The 20,862-nt window shown below is 54.1% G+C and overlaps 1 protein-coding gene and 1 long non-coding RNA gene across 2 annotated transcripts in view; one reads left to right on the top strand and one right to left on the bottom strand.

Annotated features, from left to right (window-relative positions):
• LPCAT1 (lysophosphatidylcholine acyltransferase 1) overlaps positions 1 to 8,411 on the top strand; it is a 43,016-nt gene extending 34,605 nt beyond the window's left edge. The window contains exons 10-14 of the mRNA XM_074329121.1: positions 2,257 to 2,382; positions 2,961 to 3,114; positions 3,944 to 4,042; positions 4,705 to 4,846; positions 6,182 to 8,411. Of these exons, the coding sequence (XP_074185222.1) occupies positions 2,257 to 2,382; positions 2,961 to 3,114; positions 3,944 to 4,042; positions 4,705 to 4,846; positions 6,182 to 6,366 (706 nt within the window). The 3' untranslated portion in view covers positions 6,367 to 8,411. The remainder of the gene's footprint in view (positions 1 to 2,256; positions 2,383 to 2,960; positions 3,115 to 3,943; positions 4,043 to 4,704; positions 4,847 to 6,181) is intronic.
• On the bottom strand, positions 8,403 to 20,751 carry LOC141570746 (uncharacterized). The gene is made up of 2 exons (XR_012495214.1): positions 19,938 to 20,751; positions 8,403 to 11,043 (listed from the first exon to the last, which is right to left on the bottom strand). It is a non-coding gene; the product is annotated as an uncharacterized LOC141570746 (long non-coding RNA).
• Between the last annotated feature and the right edge of the window lie 111 nt (positions 20,752 to 20,862).

Below are 20,862 nucleotides of genomic sequence, written 5' to 3' on the forward strand. Positions count from 1 at the left end.
TACCACATACCGGCCACCAGGATGCACATCACCCTCAACTTAGGGGAAATCGTGACACCATTGTTCAACCTCTTGATAAAGAAATAATGTCCATGGTCTTGCAGGCTCAACAGTTTAGGTGTAAATGTTTTTAGTACACGTTCAAAGAAGTTAATCATTACCATTTCTAAAGACATGCATCCTAAAGAAACTACACATAGTAACAGGGGAGAAGCATGATGGAGTCGGTGGAAAGGACAGAGAACCCATGGAGCCCCCTTGCCTCAGTGGCTGCAGGAGAATTCCAGAGACACGGAATTGTCACCTCCCTGGTCCTTGGTCCACCTTCAGACGCGCCTGGGAGGGGCCAGGGGCCTGAGGGCTTTGCGGGCGGCCCTGGAGCTGGCCTCATGCTGCCCTCGTGTGGGACAGTCCTGCCTTCCCGTGGGGTAGTCCTGCCTTCCCGTGGGACAGTCCTGCCTTCCCGTGGGACAGTCCTGCCTTGTCCTGCCTTGTCCTGCCTTCCCGTGGGACAGTCCTGCCTTCCCGTGGGACAGTCCTGCCTTCCCGTGGGGCAGTCCTGCCCTCCTGTCGGGCAGTGCGACGCTCCTGGTACGACTGTGACTTCTGTCCCAAAGAATCACAGCTCAGTGTGCCGAGGGGAACCCCAGCATCCGTGGAGAAGGATTTCAGAGTCCTTTCCCCTCGTGTGACTGCACACAGCATTGTCATGGCAACAGGAGCTACCATCCAAGGGACTGACAGCCCACTCAGCCATGGGGCCGTTTAGTTTTCTGTACTTGGTACGTTTCCCGCCGTGAAATGTTTTCTTCAGCGGTCAGGAAAGGTGTTTTTTCATGAATGCTGGGGCAGCTCTGAGAATGGCTGAACCCGACTCTGTCCCCGTAACGTGAGGGCGGTGCCAGCTGTGACAGACGCGACCCTTGGTCACCTGCCAAGAATTCAGCTTCTCCGTCAAGCACCGTGTTGGGCTCGTGTCGTCTCCGTTCAGGCCCAAACGCGCAGCGTGCGCTCGGCTATTAGGTGTTTATGTTCAGTGCTAACGTGGACTTTACACGTGGTCCCGCTACAGCGCTGCGATCACAGTCCTCCCCACCCAGTGACTCCGGCTCAAGGTTTCTTTGTGCGTGGGAGCCGGGGGGGCTTGTGGGTTAGGTCCCCACCTGTCCCGTCAGAGCCTCTCTGTCATCTCCTCTCCCTCCTCCCTCCAGGTTTCCTTGTTGGTCAGTTCTGTCCTGCCCAGGCCCCACCCAGACGCCCCTTCTTGGGGAGGGACAGATGGGAGGGGCCCCACTCCAGCAGTGGGAGCTGGAGGGAGCAGGCCTCTGCCCCCCCCCGGGAGAAGGAGGTTTTCCTGTTACCCCTGGGTAAACAGCTCAGGGAAACCCAGACTGCCCTCCAGTTAAAGGAGGGGCGGGGGCTGCGTGCCTGCTGACCTCTGCATGCAGAGGGATTTGAAGGTGGGGGTCACGCGGTGTCATTACGTGCCCTCCCGTCCAGCCTTTCCCGGTTTGTTAAGGCAGATGTGCTACAGCGTGCGTTTCCCCACTGCCTGCACGGCCTCTGTTGGAATTGCTAGAAGCTGCGTTTGCTGCACCCACAGCCGGCGGGACAGAGAGAGCGGCCTCTGCCGGCTGATAAGGAGCCGCTGACAGTGAGCGTAGAAGGATCTGCCCGCATTAGGCATCTTCATATACGTGCCCCTTTGCTCTGGCTTTTAAGTTACAGATGCTGCTCCCTCTGAGGCTGGATGGTTGGTTTGGATCCCTCCAGCCTCACAGCAGCGGGGCCTCCGCCAAGATGTGGACACACTGGGGGCCTTTCTAAGCAAAGCTGCCTGTGCCTCCAGCTACTCCTCCATGTGTCACCCTGATGACCCCTGTTCCTGGGACACTTGTTCTAGTCATGATTTGCATGTCCACCCTGGACACACCTGCATTCACGTCAGTTTCTTCTTTTAAGTAAAGTTTTATGGGGACTCAAAGTAAAACCCTGAAATCTCAGCACAAGCACCGTGTGTGGTAATGGTACAGACAAGCGTCTCAGATCCCACGGAGGGGCTCGCCTGTTCACATGCCCACGTTCTCAAGGACAAATCGCCAAGCGGTGTGGGTGCCGCGGGGCTCAGAGCAGGACGTGGGACGTGCCGGTCTCGGTCACCTCTGCCTGGATTTCTGCCCTCAGAGTGGCTCGGGAGAGTCCTTGAAGGCAGGCCCTGTGAAGTGGGGTGCTCACAGGGGCCCCTCTCTCCTGCAGGGCCCTGGGCGTCCCCGTGACGGACTACACCTTCGAGGATTGCCAGCTGGCCCTAGCCGAGGGACAGCTTCGTCTGCCCGTGGACACCTGCCTCCTAGAATTTGCCAGGCTGGTGAGGAGCCTGGGGTGAGTGCCCTGGCTCTTCTTGAGCAGGTGGTCAGAAAGGACGCTCCCTTAAGCACTGTGGGCACGTGTGACAACGCAGGTGTGCTGTGTTCAGCAGCAGTGAGAGGACAGCTCGGCCGAGAGCTGCCAGCGAGACTGGAAACTTCCACCAGCACCTCACTGGGCCTTCCCTCTGCAGGTGCTGGTGACTGCACTGAGGCCACAGCGGCCCCCACCGGCCCCCTGATGTCACAGAGATAGAGTGCTTATTTGGAGGTGGGGGGGATTTTCTTTTTCAAATACAACTTCAGTCCACACAGGAATCAGTGTCTTAAAACCCTTGTTGTGCCAGCTCTCTGGCGCCACCCGGAGGATGTCCGGTTACAGACTGACCGGCGAGGGTCCCGGGGCGGTAAATGGTGGTGTAGACGCCTCTACGAAGCACCCTGTGTGCCCTCAGGTTATCAGAAGCCTCTTCTTGGAAACTAGCTGCTTGGTCTATAAATAATTTAATATTTCGTTGGGTCGTAAACATAACAGTAAACCTCCTATTTTTGGCATTCTGTGACTTTGCTGCAAAAATTTTTCCTCTTGTTTAGTCTAAAACCAGAGAAACTTGAAAAAGACCTGGACAGGTACGCCGAAAGTGCTCGAATGGCCGGGGGACGGAAGGTCAGCCTCTCAGAGTTTGCGGCGTCCCTGGAAGTCCCCGTCTCAGACACGCTGGGTGACATGTTTTCCCTGTTTGACGAGGTAGCGCTGTCGCCCGGCAGGGGCGGGGGGAGGGGTTTGGTGGCAAAACCTTCAGCCTTTCATGTATAAATTGTTTTCCTCATGACAGGCATTCTGTAGACAATTCTGGAAATAGAAGCGGGGAAAGCACCCCTCCCGGCCCCCTCACACCAGCCGACACTGTCTTCTGGGGAATTTTCTCCTGTGCTTTTATATGCACATAAACATTTCACATTTAAATTAATGTTTGCTCATAAACACGGCTGTGGTTTGGAGGGTTTTAATCAGATCGCTGTGAGGCCCGGTGCCATCACACAGCGATGCTGGCCTGTGACCCTGCCATGTCTTCCCCTGCAGGCACCCTTACCCTGTCCCCCCACTGGCCCATCCTGTCAGTGCAGCAGCCAGCAGCCTTTCCAAGAACCTTCGTCCCACCCAGCACACACTGAGGGCGCAGCTGCCTGGCGCTGGTATCACATCACAGCTCAGGACTCAGTTTATCCCGTGCTCTCGCTGGCTTCCCGGAGCCCACATGCGAGCCTTGCTGTTGGCAGGTCTGGTTTTCTAACAGGAAGGCCCTAGCGGGTGGCAGTCGTGGCACACATACTTTCCTCAGCAGCTCTGTCGGACAGTCTCATTGGCTGAAAATTAATTGTAACGGCTGGAAGCGCCATACTGTGCGGTGACCCCGTCGGCTGCGAGCGGTCTCCGAACTGCTCTTCTCCTGCAGACACATAACCTCACATCTGAGTGGGCCCGTCCTTTATTCACACAAGCGGCCAGTGTGGACCCCCCAGCTCTCCCGCAGGGAGCTGGCTGAGCTGCCCCTGACGGCCTCTCTCTTTTGCAGAGTGGGAGTGGTGAGATGGACCCGCGAGAGTATGTGGTCGCCCTGTCCGTCGTCTGCCGGCCGGCCCGGACCCTGGACACCATGCAGCTGGCGTTCAAGGCAAGTGCGGGGTTCACGTGAGTCTAGTGGGTGGGGATGGTGACACATGGGTCACATCAGTCCAGTGATGCATCGTTAAAGCCCTGATTATGGGGTAAACTTAACCGTTTGCCTGAGTGCTGGGTTTACCCGAGCTTAGACCAGCCGTTGTGTGTGACACCATGCCTGAAGCTCTTCAGGTCGATTTCATCTAGGATTTAGTCATCCTCGCTCACAAGAAGGGCACAGGAGAGGGTCCTCCCGGTCTTCGGCAGGCTGCTCAGTGCCACGTGCCCCATGGCTCTCCCCGCACGGCCACTGCACTAGCCCCTGACTGGGAGGGAAGCCCCAGCATGACCGTCTCCGGGCGGTGTGCCGAGGCTCCCACCTGAGGGGACGGTGTGACAGGCTGCGGCAGGAGGTGGCACCGGGAGAGGGTGGCACCCACCTGTGCCCGCCTTGCTGGTCCTGCCCAACGGGACAGAGCGTGTGTCAGAGCATTTCTCTGAGGAAGCTTTCCCTCACAGGAGAGCTGGCACCGAGGGTGACAGCACATGCTGTCCTGCAAGGACTCGCTCCATCACTTGCCAGAAGCTGTCAACGCCAACGGGGGGCCAAAGGGGAACAGGTGGGGCTGGGGGGCCGAGAGGGGCTGCGGGATGACGCCAGCCTCTGCCTCACAGATGTACGGCTCTCAGGAGAATGGCAGCATAAACGAGGACGCCCTGGCCAGCATCCTCAAGACGGCCTTAGGGGTGGCGGGCCTCGCCGTGACTGACCTCTTCCAGGCCATCGACCAGGAAGAGAAGGGGAGCATCACGTTTGGTGAGTGGCCCCAGGAGCAGCAACGATGGACACTCACTCGTGCAGGAGGGTCCCAGGAGGGGTGGGGACACACATGGAGTCCCTGCCTACCTGTGCTCGCCAGGCCGCCTGTGTTACGAGCAACACAGATTCTCAGGAGGAAGGTTCTTCCCGTCTGGAAACCTGGCCAGGATGGTGGCAGTTTCAAATCTGATTTCCGCAGGCGGGTGACACAAGCCTAGCCGCACAACTCAGAGCCCACAGTGGACACCATCCTGGGGCTGTGGGCCTGCCAGGCCCAGGTGGGGCATCTGTGTCAGGGCCCCTGGTCAGGTCCCAGTGTGGGGGCAAATCTGACTCCCGGGTGGCCCCTCTCTGGGGAGGTTTGGCATCGTCACCTGTGGCCACACAAAGTGGGACAGCACAGATCCTCGGGCCAGGACCTGAAACCCACCTGGGGGGTGGAGAGGGCAGGCCAGCAAGGTCCCGGAAGGCTCAGCGCACCAGCCAGTGTGCACATTTCAAATGAACGTGTGTTCTCGCTCAGAAACAGTAGACGTTTGCTCAGGAAAGGTCATCATTCACGTCTTGTTTGGACATGTTTTAAAATTGTGTCTAAATGTCAGACAGGAGTGTGTGGGGGTTTAGCTGTGTGCGTGCACTCGTGTCTGCCTAGAAGAAGAGGCCATGCCTCCTGGTGGGGTGGGGGTTGTCGCTGAGGTTTGTAGTGAGTGCTGACCAAAGGCAGGCTTTTCCAGTAAAAGCCATTCCAAGTTTCCTGAAGCCTGCAGGCTCCTGCACACAGGCTTCTCAATGTCACCTGTTCTCAGGTGCCCTAGTGGGGGCCCAAGGACGCTATCCACCCCAACTCAGGGCCCCAGGCCACATGGGGATGCAGAGGCGTGACGCCACTCAGGTGCTGTGATCAGCTCGGAGGTGAGCCTCCATGCGCGCCTGGGCTCCCCGGAGCTCAGCCCATTGCCATCACGTGCCTCACAGTGTCGGTCACCACGTGGTGCCCCGTCCTGTCCTGAGCCGACCCTGTGATGAGCGGTGCCTCCCTCACACGCACCGAGTTCCCAGAATGTACCACTGAACTGACAATCACGCTTTCTTTAAATTCCCAAAGAGGAATAGTTGAAAGGATACAGTCACCACCTCCTTGCTTCTCTGTGATTTTGGGTGCAGCAGAGAAAAATGGAGTGGGGTGCCCATTCCTCTTCTCCCCTCCGAGGTCGTTGCCTTCGGTCCAAGCCTGCCAGAGGGGGTGGGGCCCCCGTGCGGACCCAGGGAAGGGCCATAAGCTCCAGGCACCTGCCCCCAAGGTCCCAGTAACCACAAGTCTTGTCTTTCCAGCCGACTTCAGCAGGTTTGCAGAAATGTACCCCGACTTTGCAGAGGAGTATCTGTACCCCGACCGGCCACCCTTTGAGAGCTGTGCACAGACGCCCCTGGCTCCCACCCCCAACGGCTTCTGTGCCGACTTCAGCCCTGAAAACTCGGACGCTGGGAACACGGCTGCTCGGAAGAAACTGGAGTAGGACGGCAGGGGCTGGAATCAGGAGGCCGCTCGCGGTGGTCACCACTCTGTCCCCACGTGGCCGCCAGCCACATCTGCTCTTACCACCTCCGGGTTTCACTCTCCACATAGGCTGCGTGTTCACTGTCCCAGGCCCAAGATCCAGAGACTGGGGGTGTTTCCACTTTGCTTCTGGGTGAGGTGCTGGCCTGTGGGGCGCCCATGAGAGTTCACTGGGCACCTAGTCTTCACAGCGAGACCCTGTGTGTGGCGAGTGCCTGGCCCGGCTTGGCTGGGCTCCAGGGTCTCCCTTCCAGCGGGCATTCAGGGGTTGGGTGGACACCAGGGGCACTTGTTTTCCTCCGAGGTGTCCTGGTTTTAGGGTTCCATCTCCGTCTTCCACACAGCCCCTCTGGTGAGTGGCGGCCTCCATGCACACGTGAAAAGCAGGGCGTGTCCTGCATTCTGCTTGCAGCACAAACCGTCTGCCAACCCCTGGAGTCACCATGTGGCCGACTGCCATTTGGTTTTTAAATGTTTCTATATTTGTGGGAGCTCATGAGTATTTTATAAACTTCATTTAGAAACTTCAGGAAACATTGAGCATCTTTTTAAAAAAAAAAATTCTTTTTCTACTTCATTTTCTTTCCAGGGTATTTATTTACCAGCCCTTTTTTGATAGACTCGGGCTGTCTGTGGTTTTGCCTTCACCCTCCCGGCCTCTCTCCCAGGTCCCTCCCCTCCCGCTCGGGCCACCACAAGCACGGGCCCCAAGCTGCTTTTTCCCATCCTGACTCCTTTTCTATAAACATTACCACCTTGGTCTCTGTTTTGCTCTGACGTCATCCCCTTCACTGTGGCGTCAGCTCTGGGGGACGTGCTGGCCGCAGGTGGCTGACTGAGGGGTGAGGGCTGGCAGTCGGGGTCATTGTTGCGGGTATTGGGTCATGCGCCTGCGCCCTGGGGTGGCATGCCGCACCCTTTGCCTGCATCTGCACCGAGTTAGGGCAACGCAGCACCCTACACAGAGGAACTGGAGTGGGGAGCAGCGGAGCGGGGGGCCAGTAGCCGGGACAGCCTTGGGGTGTCTGGGGACAGCCTCATTCAGACTTTCCCCCTGTCACGGTGACAAGGGTGGCATCAGTCCAAGATGGGACAGCACGCCTCTGGCAGCGTGAGGTTTGGGTCCCCTCCCTGAGCCCGGCCGGGACGGGACACCTCGGTGTTACCTTGGCTCCTCCCGAAATCCCCTTGATTCATTTCCTTGGGACGGGATTCGAACCTGTCCTGAGGCAGTTGTAGCCACAGACTCCTTTGTGCCCTGGAGCAAAGTCTCTGGGTTCCTTGGGGAAAGAAATGTTTCTGAATTTCTAAAATGAATGGGATTTTGTATTTGGGGCATCTCTATTGAAAGTGACCACCAGGCCAGAAGCACAGGGAGAAAATGTTTACTGACCTCCTGAGGTAGCTGTGACGTGTGTCTCTACCCGTAGACCCCCATCAGGAAAGCCCTTCCGTCCCGTTCTGTCACCCCTGCCTCGTGCCAGCTGCTCACTGCCAGCCAGGACGCAAACAGCGATGGGCTAAACTGAGGCCGAGTCCGGCCCCGTGACCCGGGCACAACAGACTCAAACACAGCCTTGTAGCTGATGGTGACCTGATAACCGCAAAGTGCATCAAGGTTCATTTTCAAAGAGAAAAACGTACCAGCAACCAGTGAAGGAGGTGAACAAACTAGGATATTCTGGGGGAGGGCCCACGCACGTGGCCGTATCCCTCCTGTCTGTGATGAAGGGTTTTTTGAATGAAATGCCACCGTGCATTTTCAGGAGAAAAATCTCTGATAAGCAGACATCGAATGGATGTTTGCTCCCCCTGACCCACTTTCTCTCTCATAGTGACTTAGCGATGTGCCGAGCTGGAGCGTCAGTTCAGTCCCTTTCGTGGGACATGACGACAAAATGGCAGGTGCAGCCCCGCCCCACACGCGGGCTGTGGGTCGGCCACTATGTAAAGAACTTTGGGTTTGCAATGGAATGAATAAAATAAAACGTAAAGTCGTGTGTACTTGAGGTTTGTTACGTGTGGTTTTTATTAGAAAGACAACGAATGTTCCTCAGGCTGTGACATTCCTCTCAGTGCTTTGCTAGCACTGTGTTTGGAAAACACGGCAGTTGGAATTCCGTAGATGAAGCTTTGTCCGTAGCCCAGCGAAGGGCTGGAGCGTTCCGATGTCACGTGGACAGTGGCTGACATTTCCCAGAACCTGAGCTTACATGGCTGCCCCCTTCCTGGGGAGTCGTCTCGTTTCTCTGTGCTCACACGTAGCCCTCAAACACACTGCAGTCCTGTTACGTCGCTAAAACCAGGACAGCTGGTGGGTCATGATCCCGTGGACGTGGGGATCAGGTGGTCGCCACTGGCCTCAGGCGTCCAGAACACTCAGTGACATTGTTCACAGAAGTTAGTCAGAGGAGCCGCTGCCACCCGTGCGTGTCTGACCCCACTGGTCGGAGACAGAGTGGCACCGTTCACGCAACAGCCATTTTGCTTACGTCTTTGTGTCAGCCCTTTTTAGTAGAGTAATGGGTATTGCCTTTGAAACTGGTTAAATGTATTTAATTTCTCTGAGGTAAAGAAAAGGACTAAAGAAAGGCAGGATCTGAACATTTCACACCCAAAGCTGGACACAACTTCCCAGTGAAACGAACAGCGAAGTCGCCACAGCTGTGGGCCTTGTGCAGGAACAGTGGCGGTGCAGCTGCACATGGGGCTGGGGGGGCACCCAGAGCCCCCCTCAGCATCCGGAAAAAAGGAAGTCTCTGCCCCTCTGCTGCCCATCTCAGCAACATCCCCTGCCCCTCTGCTGACCCAACCAAGAGCTGGCCTGTAGGACATGGCCATGGGCACTGAAAGCAAGCGGCTGACCAGTGACCAGCGCTGTCCATCTGCAGCTACTCAGTGTCCATTGTCAGCCCTTCCCATATGTGAGTGACATCTGCTGTTTCCTCCTAACATGATACAATCATCACACCCCAAACACATGCTTTTACCTTCTCCCCAAAACGTGACATCCCGTGTATCCACATCCTTCCCTGGGCGATGTCATTCCTTCCACTACCGTCACGACGCCATCTGGACATTGTTTGACGTGCAAACAGTTCACCACTCACCACCACTCATCTTCCCAATTTAGAACGACAGCAGACACCGAGAAGTGGGGAAGGTAAGTGGTGAACAAACTGATGTGGGGCTCACAGTGTCATACACGCACATGCGCCAGGCGCTGGGACAGGCAGCAGGGTCCCCCCGTCCTCAGTTCTGTAAGCAGGTATGAGGGTGCCGCCGTGTTCACACTTCTGTCCTCCATCCCCATTCCACGTTTCCTTGGCTCCGACTAGCACCTGGGAAGGTCAGGGTTCTTTAGTGAGAGGATTCAAATTTTTATCCCAAAGTATCTGTCTTGCATTTATTAGTCATGATATTACTTGTGAAGGTGCCAAGAGGAGCCCAGAGGGTCAGCGCCCCATTCCCCACATGTCGCTAGCATCGGGGACACCCCTGTCCTGTTGGCTCAGTCACAGGAGTGGCCCCAAGTAGCTGGTGACCATATGAAGTTTGAGTGCAATGGCACAATTCTGTCCCCAAGCAGAAGCTTTTCCATCCTTGGGGATGCAACCCTTTCAGGCAGAAGAGCCCAAAGTTGCAGAGAAAGAAGTGGGACCATGAAGAGGGCCGCAGGGCAGCATGGTCTCATCTGAATCGCGGTGACGGTGGCGTGAAGGTTCAGGGTCAGCAACCAGATCACACAGCTCACCTGTCCTCAAGCAGGTCACCTGCAGCTCCGCCCGCCTCTTCCCTGTGTCCCTGTCTGACCATGAGCCCCTCTCCTGGAACTCTGCCGAAGATGCGAGCCACGCACCAGTGTTGAGTCTCCTGTGCAGGAGTAAACACATTGGGGCCAGAGTGAGTCACACACCAGACTGAGCTCCACAGGAGGGCTGTGTGCCCTGGGAGGTGACAGAGTGTGAGAACGTGAAATGCAGCACAGGCCACCCTATCACAGCTGCTGGGTCTGAGGGCAAGGAGAGCCACTCCTACTTCCACCCTGGTGGCACAGATGTCGTCCTGCTGGGAAGTCCGTCATTCAAAGCACATCCTATATGCGATGACATCACCCCCACTTCACAGGGTGCCATCCCCCCGCAGGCAGCACACCTGAAACTTCAGAAGTTAGTGCTCCATTCCGTCATGCCAGCTGCTTCCGGGTGAGGTCCTTGGCTGGAGTGGAGAGTTCAAGAGCATGGCTGCCATGCTTCCTTTGCGGTAAAACGAGCTGGGTGACGGTGAGTCAGTCACTCCTTAGATCCACAGACAGTGTGATGGCAATACCAAGGGCAGAGAAGGCAAATGCATATCCACATAAGTGCATTGGAATGGGGACAAACGCCCCCTCAACAACGGGAGGGTCCAGTGCAATCCACAGGACGTCCGAGGAACTGGACCTGCTATGACGAGGTGACCACATCAGCCAAGACCGTTCTTGACTGATTCCTGCTTCATTTCCATCCCTCCATTGTCGCTTGGTGAAGTCTAGTAAGTGCGCACAGAAAGGCGCAGGCTGTGCAGCACCGCCCAGCACTGGGCGGGGTTATGGAGGACACAGCGGGAGCGCGGCTCACAGCACCATGTGGTCCCACTGCAGCACAGGCCAAAACAAATATCAGTGTTTCATTACGTGTGACTAGAGTCCCAGAAAAGGGGAGATTAGGACAAAAATTACTTGGCAAAATAGTGGTCAGAATTTTTCCAAATCTATAAACTCAGATATCCGAGAAGTTCAATAGGTCACAAGCAGAATAACTATAACAAAAACACAGGAAGGCACATTATAGAGCTTTGAAAGCGACTGATAAAGAGAAAATCTTACAAGTAGCTAGATAAAAAGAAAACGTTATCACAGAACGCGTGGAAATAGGGGTCGGCACAGAGGACTACTATTATCTTGAGATGGGCCGAGATGAGTTAAACACATGTATTGTAAGCTTCCCAGTGAAAACCGAGAGGTAGAACTAATAAGCCAATAGCAGAAATAAAATGGGATGTTTTTTAAGTAGTAATTTTATCCAAACTAAGCAGAAAGTAAGAAAAAATAACAAAGTACAGATAACACAAAATGAAAACAAATCGCCAATGGTAAACTTAAATCCAGCCACACTAGTAATTCCATTAAATATAGAATAAAATGATACTACACCAAATAAAAACTACCTAAATATATATATATATATATATGCTGTTTAAACATTTTGAAAGTAAGAGAGTGGGAAACATGTAACATGCAAACATAAGAAAGGTGATGTGGCAAGAATAACGTCACACTCAGTGACCTTTAAGACAAGGAGAATTACCATGTCACAGACAAATGTGGCGCCATGATAAACGGTTTGATCCAACTGGAGACACAGTAACCCTAATAACAGAGCTTAAAAGGCAGAAAGCAAACACTGACAGATTAAAAGGAGAGATAAACAAATCCATTCCCTCAGTAATCGATAGACCCACAAGGGCAACATAATTATGTAGAAAATTGGAACAACACCATTTACCAAAGGGACTTAATTGCCATTTGAAGTGCACACGAAGCAGTTGACAAAATAGACTTATGCTTGGCGAGAGAGTAAATCTCTATGAATTTCAAAATATTTAAATCATACAGAGTATGTTCCCTTGTGAAAATGAAGGTAAATAACAGCATCTGCCCCTGTGCCAGGGCAGGCCTGAGCTGCACAGCCCCCCAGCTAGATGTCTGCTGAGGAGGACAGCACACACAGCAGCACTGACAATGGGGCAGGTCTCTGCCACATAATGTTGTCAAGAGCTGCATGGGTTCTGACTAATTCTTTTACACATAATGAAAGTGAAAGAGTTCAAAATCTGGCTTCCAGTCAAAATGCAGCAACAGAGACTGGATTCACCCCCTCTCCTGGTGGAAAACTCTGATGGGTCTTGTCGCAGTAGTGAGGAAATAGACGAAGCACTGCTCTGGTTGGGTTAACAAAGCTTTAAAGCAATAGTAGGAAGAATGGCAAACTGCTGAGAAGTAGCTTACCTACAGCCCAAAACAAAGTTTCAGAACATTCACCAGAATGCAAAATTCTCCAGTAGCCAACAGGGTAGAATTCACAATGTGTAGCATCCAATCAGAAATCACTAGGGGGCTGGTCCAGTGGCTCTGGAGGTTGGAGCTCCGTGCTCCTAACTCCGAAGGCTGCCAGTTCGATTCCCACATGGGCCAGTGGGCTCTCAACCACAAGGTTGCCAGTTCAATTCCTCGACTCCCGCAAGGGATGGTGGGCAGCACCCCCTGCAACTAAGATTGAACACGGCACCTTGAGCTGAGCTGCCTCCCGAATGGCTCAGTTGGTTGGAGCATGTCCTCTCAACCGCAAGGTTGCCAGTTCAACTCCTGCAAGGGATGGTGGGCTGTGCCCCCTGCAACTAGCAACGGCAACTGGACCTGGAGCTGAGCTGCGCCCTCCACAACTAAGACTGAAAGGACAACAACTTGACTTGGAAAAGTGCTGAAAGTACACACTGTTCCCCAATAAAGTCCTATTCCCCTTCCCCAATAAAATCTTAAAAAAAAAAAAAAGAAAAGAAATCACTGGGATGCAAAAAAGCAGGAAAAGGTGATCTATAACAATCAAAACAGATCCAGAAATGACTCAGGGGATGGAATTGGTAGAGGGCATTCGTTGTGCAATATGACTGAATTACCTTGTTCAGAAAGCCAGCTGGGGCCGAGATTGAACACGTTCAGTAGAGACATGAGAGATACCTTTTATGAGACAAATCTGAATTCTAGCATGAAGACTACAATGTTTGAAACACAAAATGCACTGGTTGAGAGTAAACGTGGATTTGCCATCACAGAAGGGACGGCAAGTGAACTTAAAGATAACGCAGTACAAATAACTCAAAACAAAATAAAAAAGACAAAAGAAGTTCAACCAAGTATCAATGAGCTGTGGGACTTCAAGTTGCCTAATATACATGCCATTGGAGTCTCCAAGGAAAAGGACGAACAGAAAAATTATTTAGAGAAATGCTTTCCCAAACTTGATAGAAACTGTGAGCCCACAGACCCAAGGAGCTCAGTGAACTCCAAGCACAGGAGCCATGATGGGAACCTCACCGGGTGTGTCACAATCAAGGCTTAAACGAGCGAAAAAGAAACGCAGCCAAAGAAGAAAAGACACATTTCACACAAGGAGCAAAGACACGCTGGAGAGCCGGTTTCTCCTCAGAAACAAGACCAGTGGGAAGACAGCGGGGCACCGTCTGCAAAACAAGGAAAGAAAAAATTGCCAACCTAGAATTCTTTACTCAAACAGAAATATAAGCTGTGATCAAACAATACAGTGAATGTTTAAATAAAAAAATAGTAACTTATTATAGTAAAGACACATTGCCATTAATCCCCCTCAAAATACCCTCCCCCCTTGCTTCAAACACACTTATCCCATCATTCTTGCTACTTTCTGAAGCAGTTCTGGGAGCCTCTTTCGACAGTGGCTTTAGTTGAACTGTCGTAGCTGCCGCAACGTCCTGAATCATTCTGACTTTGGGGAAGAGCCAGAAGACGCACGGTACCAGATCCAGTGAATAAGGTGGAAGAGGACACACAGTTCTGTTTTTATTTGACAGAAATTGCCGTACCAGAAGCGATGTGTGACACGGAGTGTTGTCATGATGGAGGATGATTTACATCACACTTTAAAACACATCTACTCTCAACCGTAGCTCACACCCAACTGACTGCACCGAACAAGGTGAAACTTGTCACACACTGTGACTAAGCTTCAACACACCGCTTCCCATATTGAATGAGGATCCCTGCCTTTCTGTTGGATGGCACTCGGCAGCCGCATTCACCATATTCTGTGGTCACAATGGTAAGGCTCTGTGAAGCCATTTTTGGACATATGAGAGCTGAAAGAATTCATCAGCAGTAGACCCTCACTGCAAGGAATGTTGAAATGAGTTCTTGAAGCAGAAAGAATACGACGCACTTTGAAATCTGGGTCTACCCAAGGGAGGAGGGCCAGACATGGACCAATGTGACTATGCTTTCTCATTATTTAAATCTCTTCAAAAGAAGATTGACTATGAAAAACAAAACTGATTACACATGCTTGGTTCATAGCACAGAGGGGTAAAATGTTTGCTGACAAGTAGGCGTCCCTGTGGTGACATCCCTACAGTATGAACTGAGACGGAAGGAAGGTTCATTCTGCAACACTAAAGCAACCACTAAATAACACAATTAAGGAGATCTGGCTAATGATCCAACAAAGGGTGAGAGGGATAGAATTTTTAAAAACTCAATCCAAAAGATGGCAGAAAAGGAGGAAAAAAGGAACAGGGAACACATTGGAAAATAGAAAACAAATAGTATGCGGTAGATTCAAATGCAACCACTCAATATTCAAATTAAATGTAAATAGTATAAACACCTTCAATAAACAACAGAGACTGTCACATTGGTTACAAAAGGACGTGTAGACGAAAGACAGTTTACATGTGAAGACACAAGACAGGAGGAAAAGGAGGGCGGCTAGTGCTAATCGAAAGGTGGAGAGGCTGTTTTAATAGCAAAGTCGACTGCAGAGCAGAGGTTATTGAGCAGGTCTAAACAAGGGCACTTCATGATGAGGATTCTGGTCCCCAGGAGAGGACCTGACAACAGAGTGTCAACAGGATGAAGCAGAGATGGTAGAACCACCAGGAGAACCCAGGCACGCAGTTATCCTGAGATATCTCAACACAGCTCTCCTAATGACAGAATCAGTATGGGACCTTTGTAAGAACACGGAAGACGTGAAGCCCCATGAACTGAGCTGACCTATTGGACATTTACACAACAGTTCACCCAGTAAGAGCAGAGCATGCATTGTCTTCAAATGCATGTGACTAGAAATGACAGCAGGGTGGTTGACGGAACGCTGAGACAGGACAGTGAAGGTGTGCTGCTGTCCCTGCCATGTGAAAAGACACTGTCTCTTCCTGGTCTTTCCTAATGAGTGGGGGTGGGGATCAATCTTTGCAGCAGCTGCATAGACAGGGTTTGTGTTGATTTACTCCAGTGCTGCCCAGCAACTGCCTCAGGCCAAGTAGGTGGCTGAAGAGCCCATAGGAGGTCACCAGGAACTTCCTGCCGGCCACCACACCTAAGGGCACAGCTCCAGAGAGTAACGGCTTCACTCCTCTTTCTCCTTCCTAGTCTCCTGTGACTGTCTGTCCTGCGCAGACCCTAACCGTCACTCACACAGGGGAGGGCCTCTGAGAGACAAACCCTGGCTTCTCCCTGGTGGTGCAGAGACCTGAAAGCAAGTGGTGGTGCTGCCAAGGTAACACAATGTAAAGCAGCCCACAGGGAGCCTAGAAACCGGGAATAAGAGAGGAAAGGTTTGTGTGAGTCTCAGAGTTTGGGAGATGGGAGACACCAGGACATCTGGGCAGCAAGACTGGAGGGCCAGCTGTTCACTTTGCAGCAAGGAGGCAGAGGCTCAAACAACAGCTGCGTGCCATGGGGCTGGGGCATATCTAGAGGAGACTTATGCTTCTGTTGGAGAGTCTGGGTGTGGATTAATGATAGGAACATGGGAAATTGACCAATGAAAAGACAGGCAGTTATTAATTCAAAGGAAAATGAAAATTTTCCCAGAAAGGGAATGAAGTACTAGGACACTAGCTCAGTTTGAATCAAACATGTCAGTCTGGAACATCTCAGTCTGCGTGTCTGTTCCTCCCACATTCACACATGGACGTCCAAACCCCCAGGGGGGTATTAGCAAGTGGGGCTTTAGGATGTGATTCAGCTCAGGTGAGGTCATGAGGGTGGGCCCCCAGGAGGGGTCAGGGCCCTGATCAGGGGTGCAGGCTCTCTCTCCTCCCCTACGTGAGGTCACAGCCCGAGGGACCTCACCAGAACTGGGCCATGCCAGCACTCTGATCTTGCACCTAGCCTCCAGACTGAGAGAAACAAATGTTAGTTGAGCTGCCCAGCCAGGGGCTTTCTGTTATAGCAGCACAAGCTGACTAAGGAATGCCAGCCACTGTGCAAACTATAAACAGAGAGGAATTTGATGCAGAGAATTCGGTTAAAAATTGCTGGATGGTTTGGAGGGGCAAAAGGTGGGAGGGGTGGTGCCACCCAGTTGGGGGGCTGCAGGGGACTGCCCAGCCACTGGGTCTCCTCCCCTCAGACTCAGCAGGTGCTGCCGTGGCAGCCCTGACCTGAGCCCTGGCGGCCAGGGCATTTGGGAGACACAGTTCCCAGTGTCCAGCTGAGTGCCATGGGGAGCATTGTAGAGCTCAGCCATCCACTGGGATGGCCATAGTAACATAAGATGCATGGGGACATAGCAGGGTCACCGAGGGCAGGACCCCACTGAGCCTGCGGATTGGTGATAGCACCTGACTTCTCACTCAGGGAGCAGCACCAGCACGTTCCCGGCCTGCTGGTGTTTTTCTTTAGAGAGGTCCACCCAGTCAGGGCTGCACCAGCTCACTTCCTCCCTCCAACAAGGGCTGCCAACCTGCTGGCTGGCCTTCCCATTTCAGGAATCACATGCTGCCCGTAAGGTTCACTACCTGAGGTGGATGGTCTTTTCTGTCCTTTACACACAGTGTGAGGGTGGTCAGCAAGCAAAGTGAGAGGACAGAGGCCAGAACAACTGGCAAAGGTTGTGTGACGCATGAACTTGCTGCCCCAGCACCTGGGAGCCCTGCCATTCCTGCAGGAGCTAACTGAAGCCACAGGAGGCGGCATAGGGTCAAGAGGGGTGAGGGGGGCCTCAGCTCAGTGCCCAGCGAGGGGACAAACGCTATGGCTCCGACGGTCCCCTTACGTCTAAAGCAAAGGCGGCTTCCTCAGCAGCTGACTCAACAAAGGGGCTGCCCAGCTGAGGCCCACTGGCCACACGCAGTGCCTTAGATGGTACACACGGCAGCGTCCTCTGTCCTTCCCTGCACCCTGCTGCCACTGCAGGTCTCTGCGATGCAGATGGACCGACAGCCTGAGCAGCTAGACGTGTCCGGTGGCATGGCTTTAAGGCGCTGCCATGTTCTGAGCAGCGCTCTCGGGAGCAGGCTTGTTAAGGTCCCTCTTTGTCATGGGGTGAATTGTGCCCCCAAATCCATGTGTTGAAGTTCTAAGTCCCGGGACCCCAGAAGGTACCCTGATTTGGAGATCAGGCCTTTACAGAGGTGATCAAGTTAAAACGAGAGCATAGGGTCGGCCCTGGTGCACTAGGACCGGGACGGTTGGACATGCACACATGTACAGAACGCCCTGTGAGTGTGAAGGCAGAGATGGTGATTCTTCTGTAAGCCCAGCAGCACCACGAACAGCCAGCCCACGGCAGAAGCTGAGGGAGGCTGGAGCACGTGCTCCCTCACAGCCTAAGAAGCAAACCTTCCCACACCTTGAACTTGGACTGCTGGCTCCAAACCCAGAGAGGATAGTTCTGTGTTTAAGCCCAGCCCTGGCACTTGGTCATGGCGGGCCAAGCAAACCAATCATCTTAAAACCTAGCCTCTCGGGGCCGCTCCCACGTGCTGTGCCACTACAGCTAGTCCACAGGGAATGGTGAGCCATGCACAGCCCCAACAGTTGGCAGGACGTGCCGTGCTCTGCCTGCCTCTGGCCCCTGCTTGGATTCTGAACTCAGGGCACAGTTCCAAGCAGGCAAAGGGCACCCTTTAATCAGGGCTAATCAGCTCTTAACTGCACCACTTCCACCTGCGCAGGTCCAGAGGGCAGCGGCCTATCTAGGAAGAAGCAGAGCACAAGAGCGTGGTTCTGGCTGCTGTCCTGCGGGCCGGCATGCGCCACCACCACCTGTCCCAGGCTGTTCTTCACTAAGAGCTCCCAAGGGTTGTTGCCAGCTCTCCCACCTCATGTGGTTACATGTGAGGGCATGCTGGGGTGGAGGGCTCCTGGGTGCTGGGCTGTGCTCTTGGTTAGAGAGGGTGGTCACCCCATTGCACCTCTTACAGCCACGCACTGGGGAGCCATGCACTCAGTCTGTGTTACCGGCACAGAGGACACGGTCTCCACAGCCCCGTGTGCTATTGTCACCGCTCCCCCTTTCCTTGCACTTTGTTGGCTGGTGTCACAGTTATCCCCTATCAGGCTCGCATTTCTTCCCAATGTTTCTTATTCAGGGGTGTGTGTGTGTGTGTGTGTGTGTTTAATATATATCTGAACTCACGGGTTCTACCCTGTGCTCCCGTTTAAAGGAAAATCATTTTCTTGGTGTCCATTTGTGTCCTTGAGCCTGTTTTTGTTTTTGTGGGTTTTTTTTTTTTATTATTGGGCAATACTGGGGGACAGTGTGCTTCTCCAGGGTCCATCAGCTCCAAGTCACTGTCCTTCAATCTAGTTGTGGAGGGCGCAGCTCAGCTCCAAATCCAGTTGCCGTTTTCAATCTTTAGTTGCAGAAGGTGCAGCCCACCATCTCATGCGGCATTGAACCAGCAACCTTGTTGTTCTGAGTTGTTCACACTCTAACCAACTGAGCCATCCGGCCGCCCTTCTGGCAGCTCAGGGGCAGTTCGTTGTCTTTAATCTAGTTGTGGAGGGCGCAGCTCACTGGCCTATGTGGGAATTGAACTGGTGACCCTGTTGTTCTGAGCTCGCGCTCTAACCACGGAGCCATCCGGCCGCACCACGAGTCTGTTGATTAACATCACTGTATTGCTCCTGTTTCTTGAAACCTACGCTGTTGGGTACATGTGGAGAGAGACAGCCCTGTGTGAGGGTCACTCCTGAAATCCTGTCCCATCCCGGAGTGCTATGGCCTGCGTTGTGTCCCTCCAAACTCACATGTTGAATCCGAACCCACAATGCAATGGTGGTGGGAGGCAGGGCCTTTGGGAGGTGGTTGGGTCATGAAGGTGGAGCCCTGGTGGTGGAACTAGTTCCCTTAGACAAGAGCCCCACAGAGCCCTGACTCTCTGCCATGTGAGGACACGGCAGAGAGGACATTTGTGAACCAGGAAGCCACGCCTCCAGACAGTGACTCTGCCCCTGCCTTGATCTTCGACTTCCAGCCCCCAGAACTGTGACAAAGAAATGTCCGTTGTTATAAAAGCTACCCTGTCTGTGGCCTTTTCATTACAGCAGCTGGAAAGGACTGATACACCAGGCACAGGTTCTTTCTGCTTGATGCCAATGAGCCTGGCAGACAGTTCCTTTGTGCTCTGGCTGGGTACCAGCCCTGTCCTAGGCACCAGCTCCCCATCAGGAGGCTATGGGAAAGGCAGTGACTCTGGTCTCCAGGTGGAGGCAGGAGCTTGTGGGGGAAATGGTACTGAGGAGGTGACAGGGTGTGACAAAGGAACACTGCTTCCATGACCCTGCTGAGCAGCTACATCCAGACAGGGTGGAGAGCCTGGAGACTCGTGTGGGTGCCCCACGGCAGTGAGTGTACAGTGGGAAATCAAAGGACACATGCCAGGTAATGCGGGGGGGGGGGGGGGGTTGGGTCACTCAGCCTGGTGATGCCAGAAGAGACCACTCACCTTGATGACATTCTGCACCTGAGGTCCTGGGTCTCGCCTGATGGCCTGGAGGTCCACTCCTCCACGTGGTGCTCTAATGGGCAAAGAGGACTCTGAGAGGGTTTGGTCCTGGAGCAGGTACCCACCACCAAGCCGTTGGGGAAAATAATTTTCTGATGCCAGCGTGATTCCAGCCACCTGATGCTAATTGCTGCACCAGATGCGGGCAAAGCATGGCGACGCTGCCCAGACACTGCCAGCCACAAAACGACCCGCCCGTGTCTCCACAGCCAGACCCCGGCGACGTCAATACTTCGGGGCCGTGCAGGAGTGGCCGCGACGGGGCTGAGGACTCAGACAGGGCACCACTCGCGCGACCTGGGATCCGCACCCCGCCGGCCGCCCCAGCTCCGCGCGTGAATCGTTGGGGGAGAGTCCCCAGGACGCCGGACCTGGGCGGCCGCTGGGGAGTCGGTGGGGCCGGGCGGCTGGGGAGAAGGGTCGGTGTAGCATCAGGGCCCACCCTTAGCAGCGAGGGGCGGGCACAGGCGTGGCCCGGCTCCGCCAGGCGACTTTTCGGCTGTGGCCGGCTCCCTCGCGAGGGCCGTCTGCTCCTCCCCCGCCGCGCGGAGACGGAGCTCTGGGTGGGTCGCGGGAGCCCCCGAAGCAGACGTAGGTGCGCGGGGCAGGGCTGGGGGTGCGGGCGAGGATGGGAGGGAGCCCTAGACCGGGCCCGCTGGGAAACAGCCCGTCTCGGTCCTGCCACATCTGGCACCCAAAGGCGGCCCCGCACCCGTCTGTCGGAGGCTTCCGGACTCGCAGGACCCACGGCGGAGCGCTCCGGAGGCCGCCGGGGGCGGGTGCAGGGCGCGGCCGGGGCTCGTCCCCCGCCCACCTGGGGCGGTGCGGAGGCGGAGCCAGGCGGGCGGGCGCCCCCGACGGCGGG

Source organism: Rhinolophus sinicus, linkage group LG03 (assembly GCF_036562045.2).
Source record: "Rhinolophus sinicus isolate RSC01 linkage group LG03, ASM3656204v1, whole genome shotgun sequence".
Taxonomy (NCBI): domain Eukaryota; kingdom Metazoa; phylum Chordata; class Mammalia; order Chiroptera; family Rhinolophidae; genus Rhinolophus; species Rhinolophus sinicus.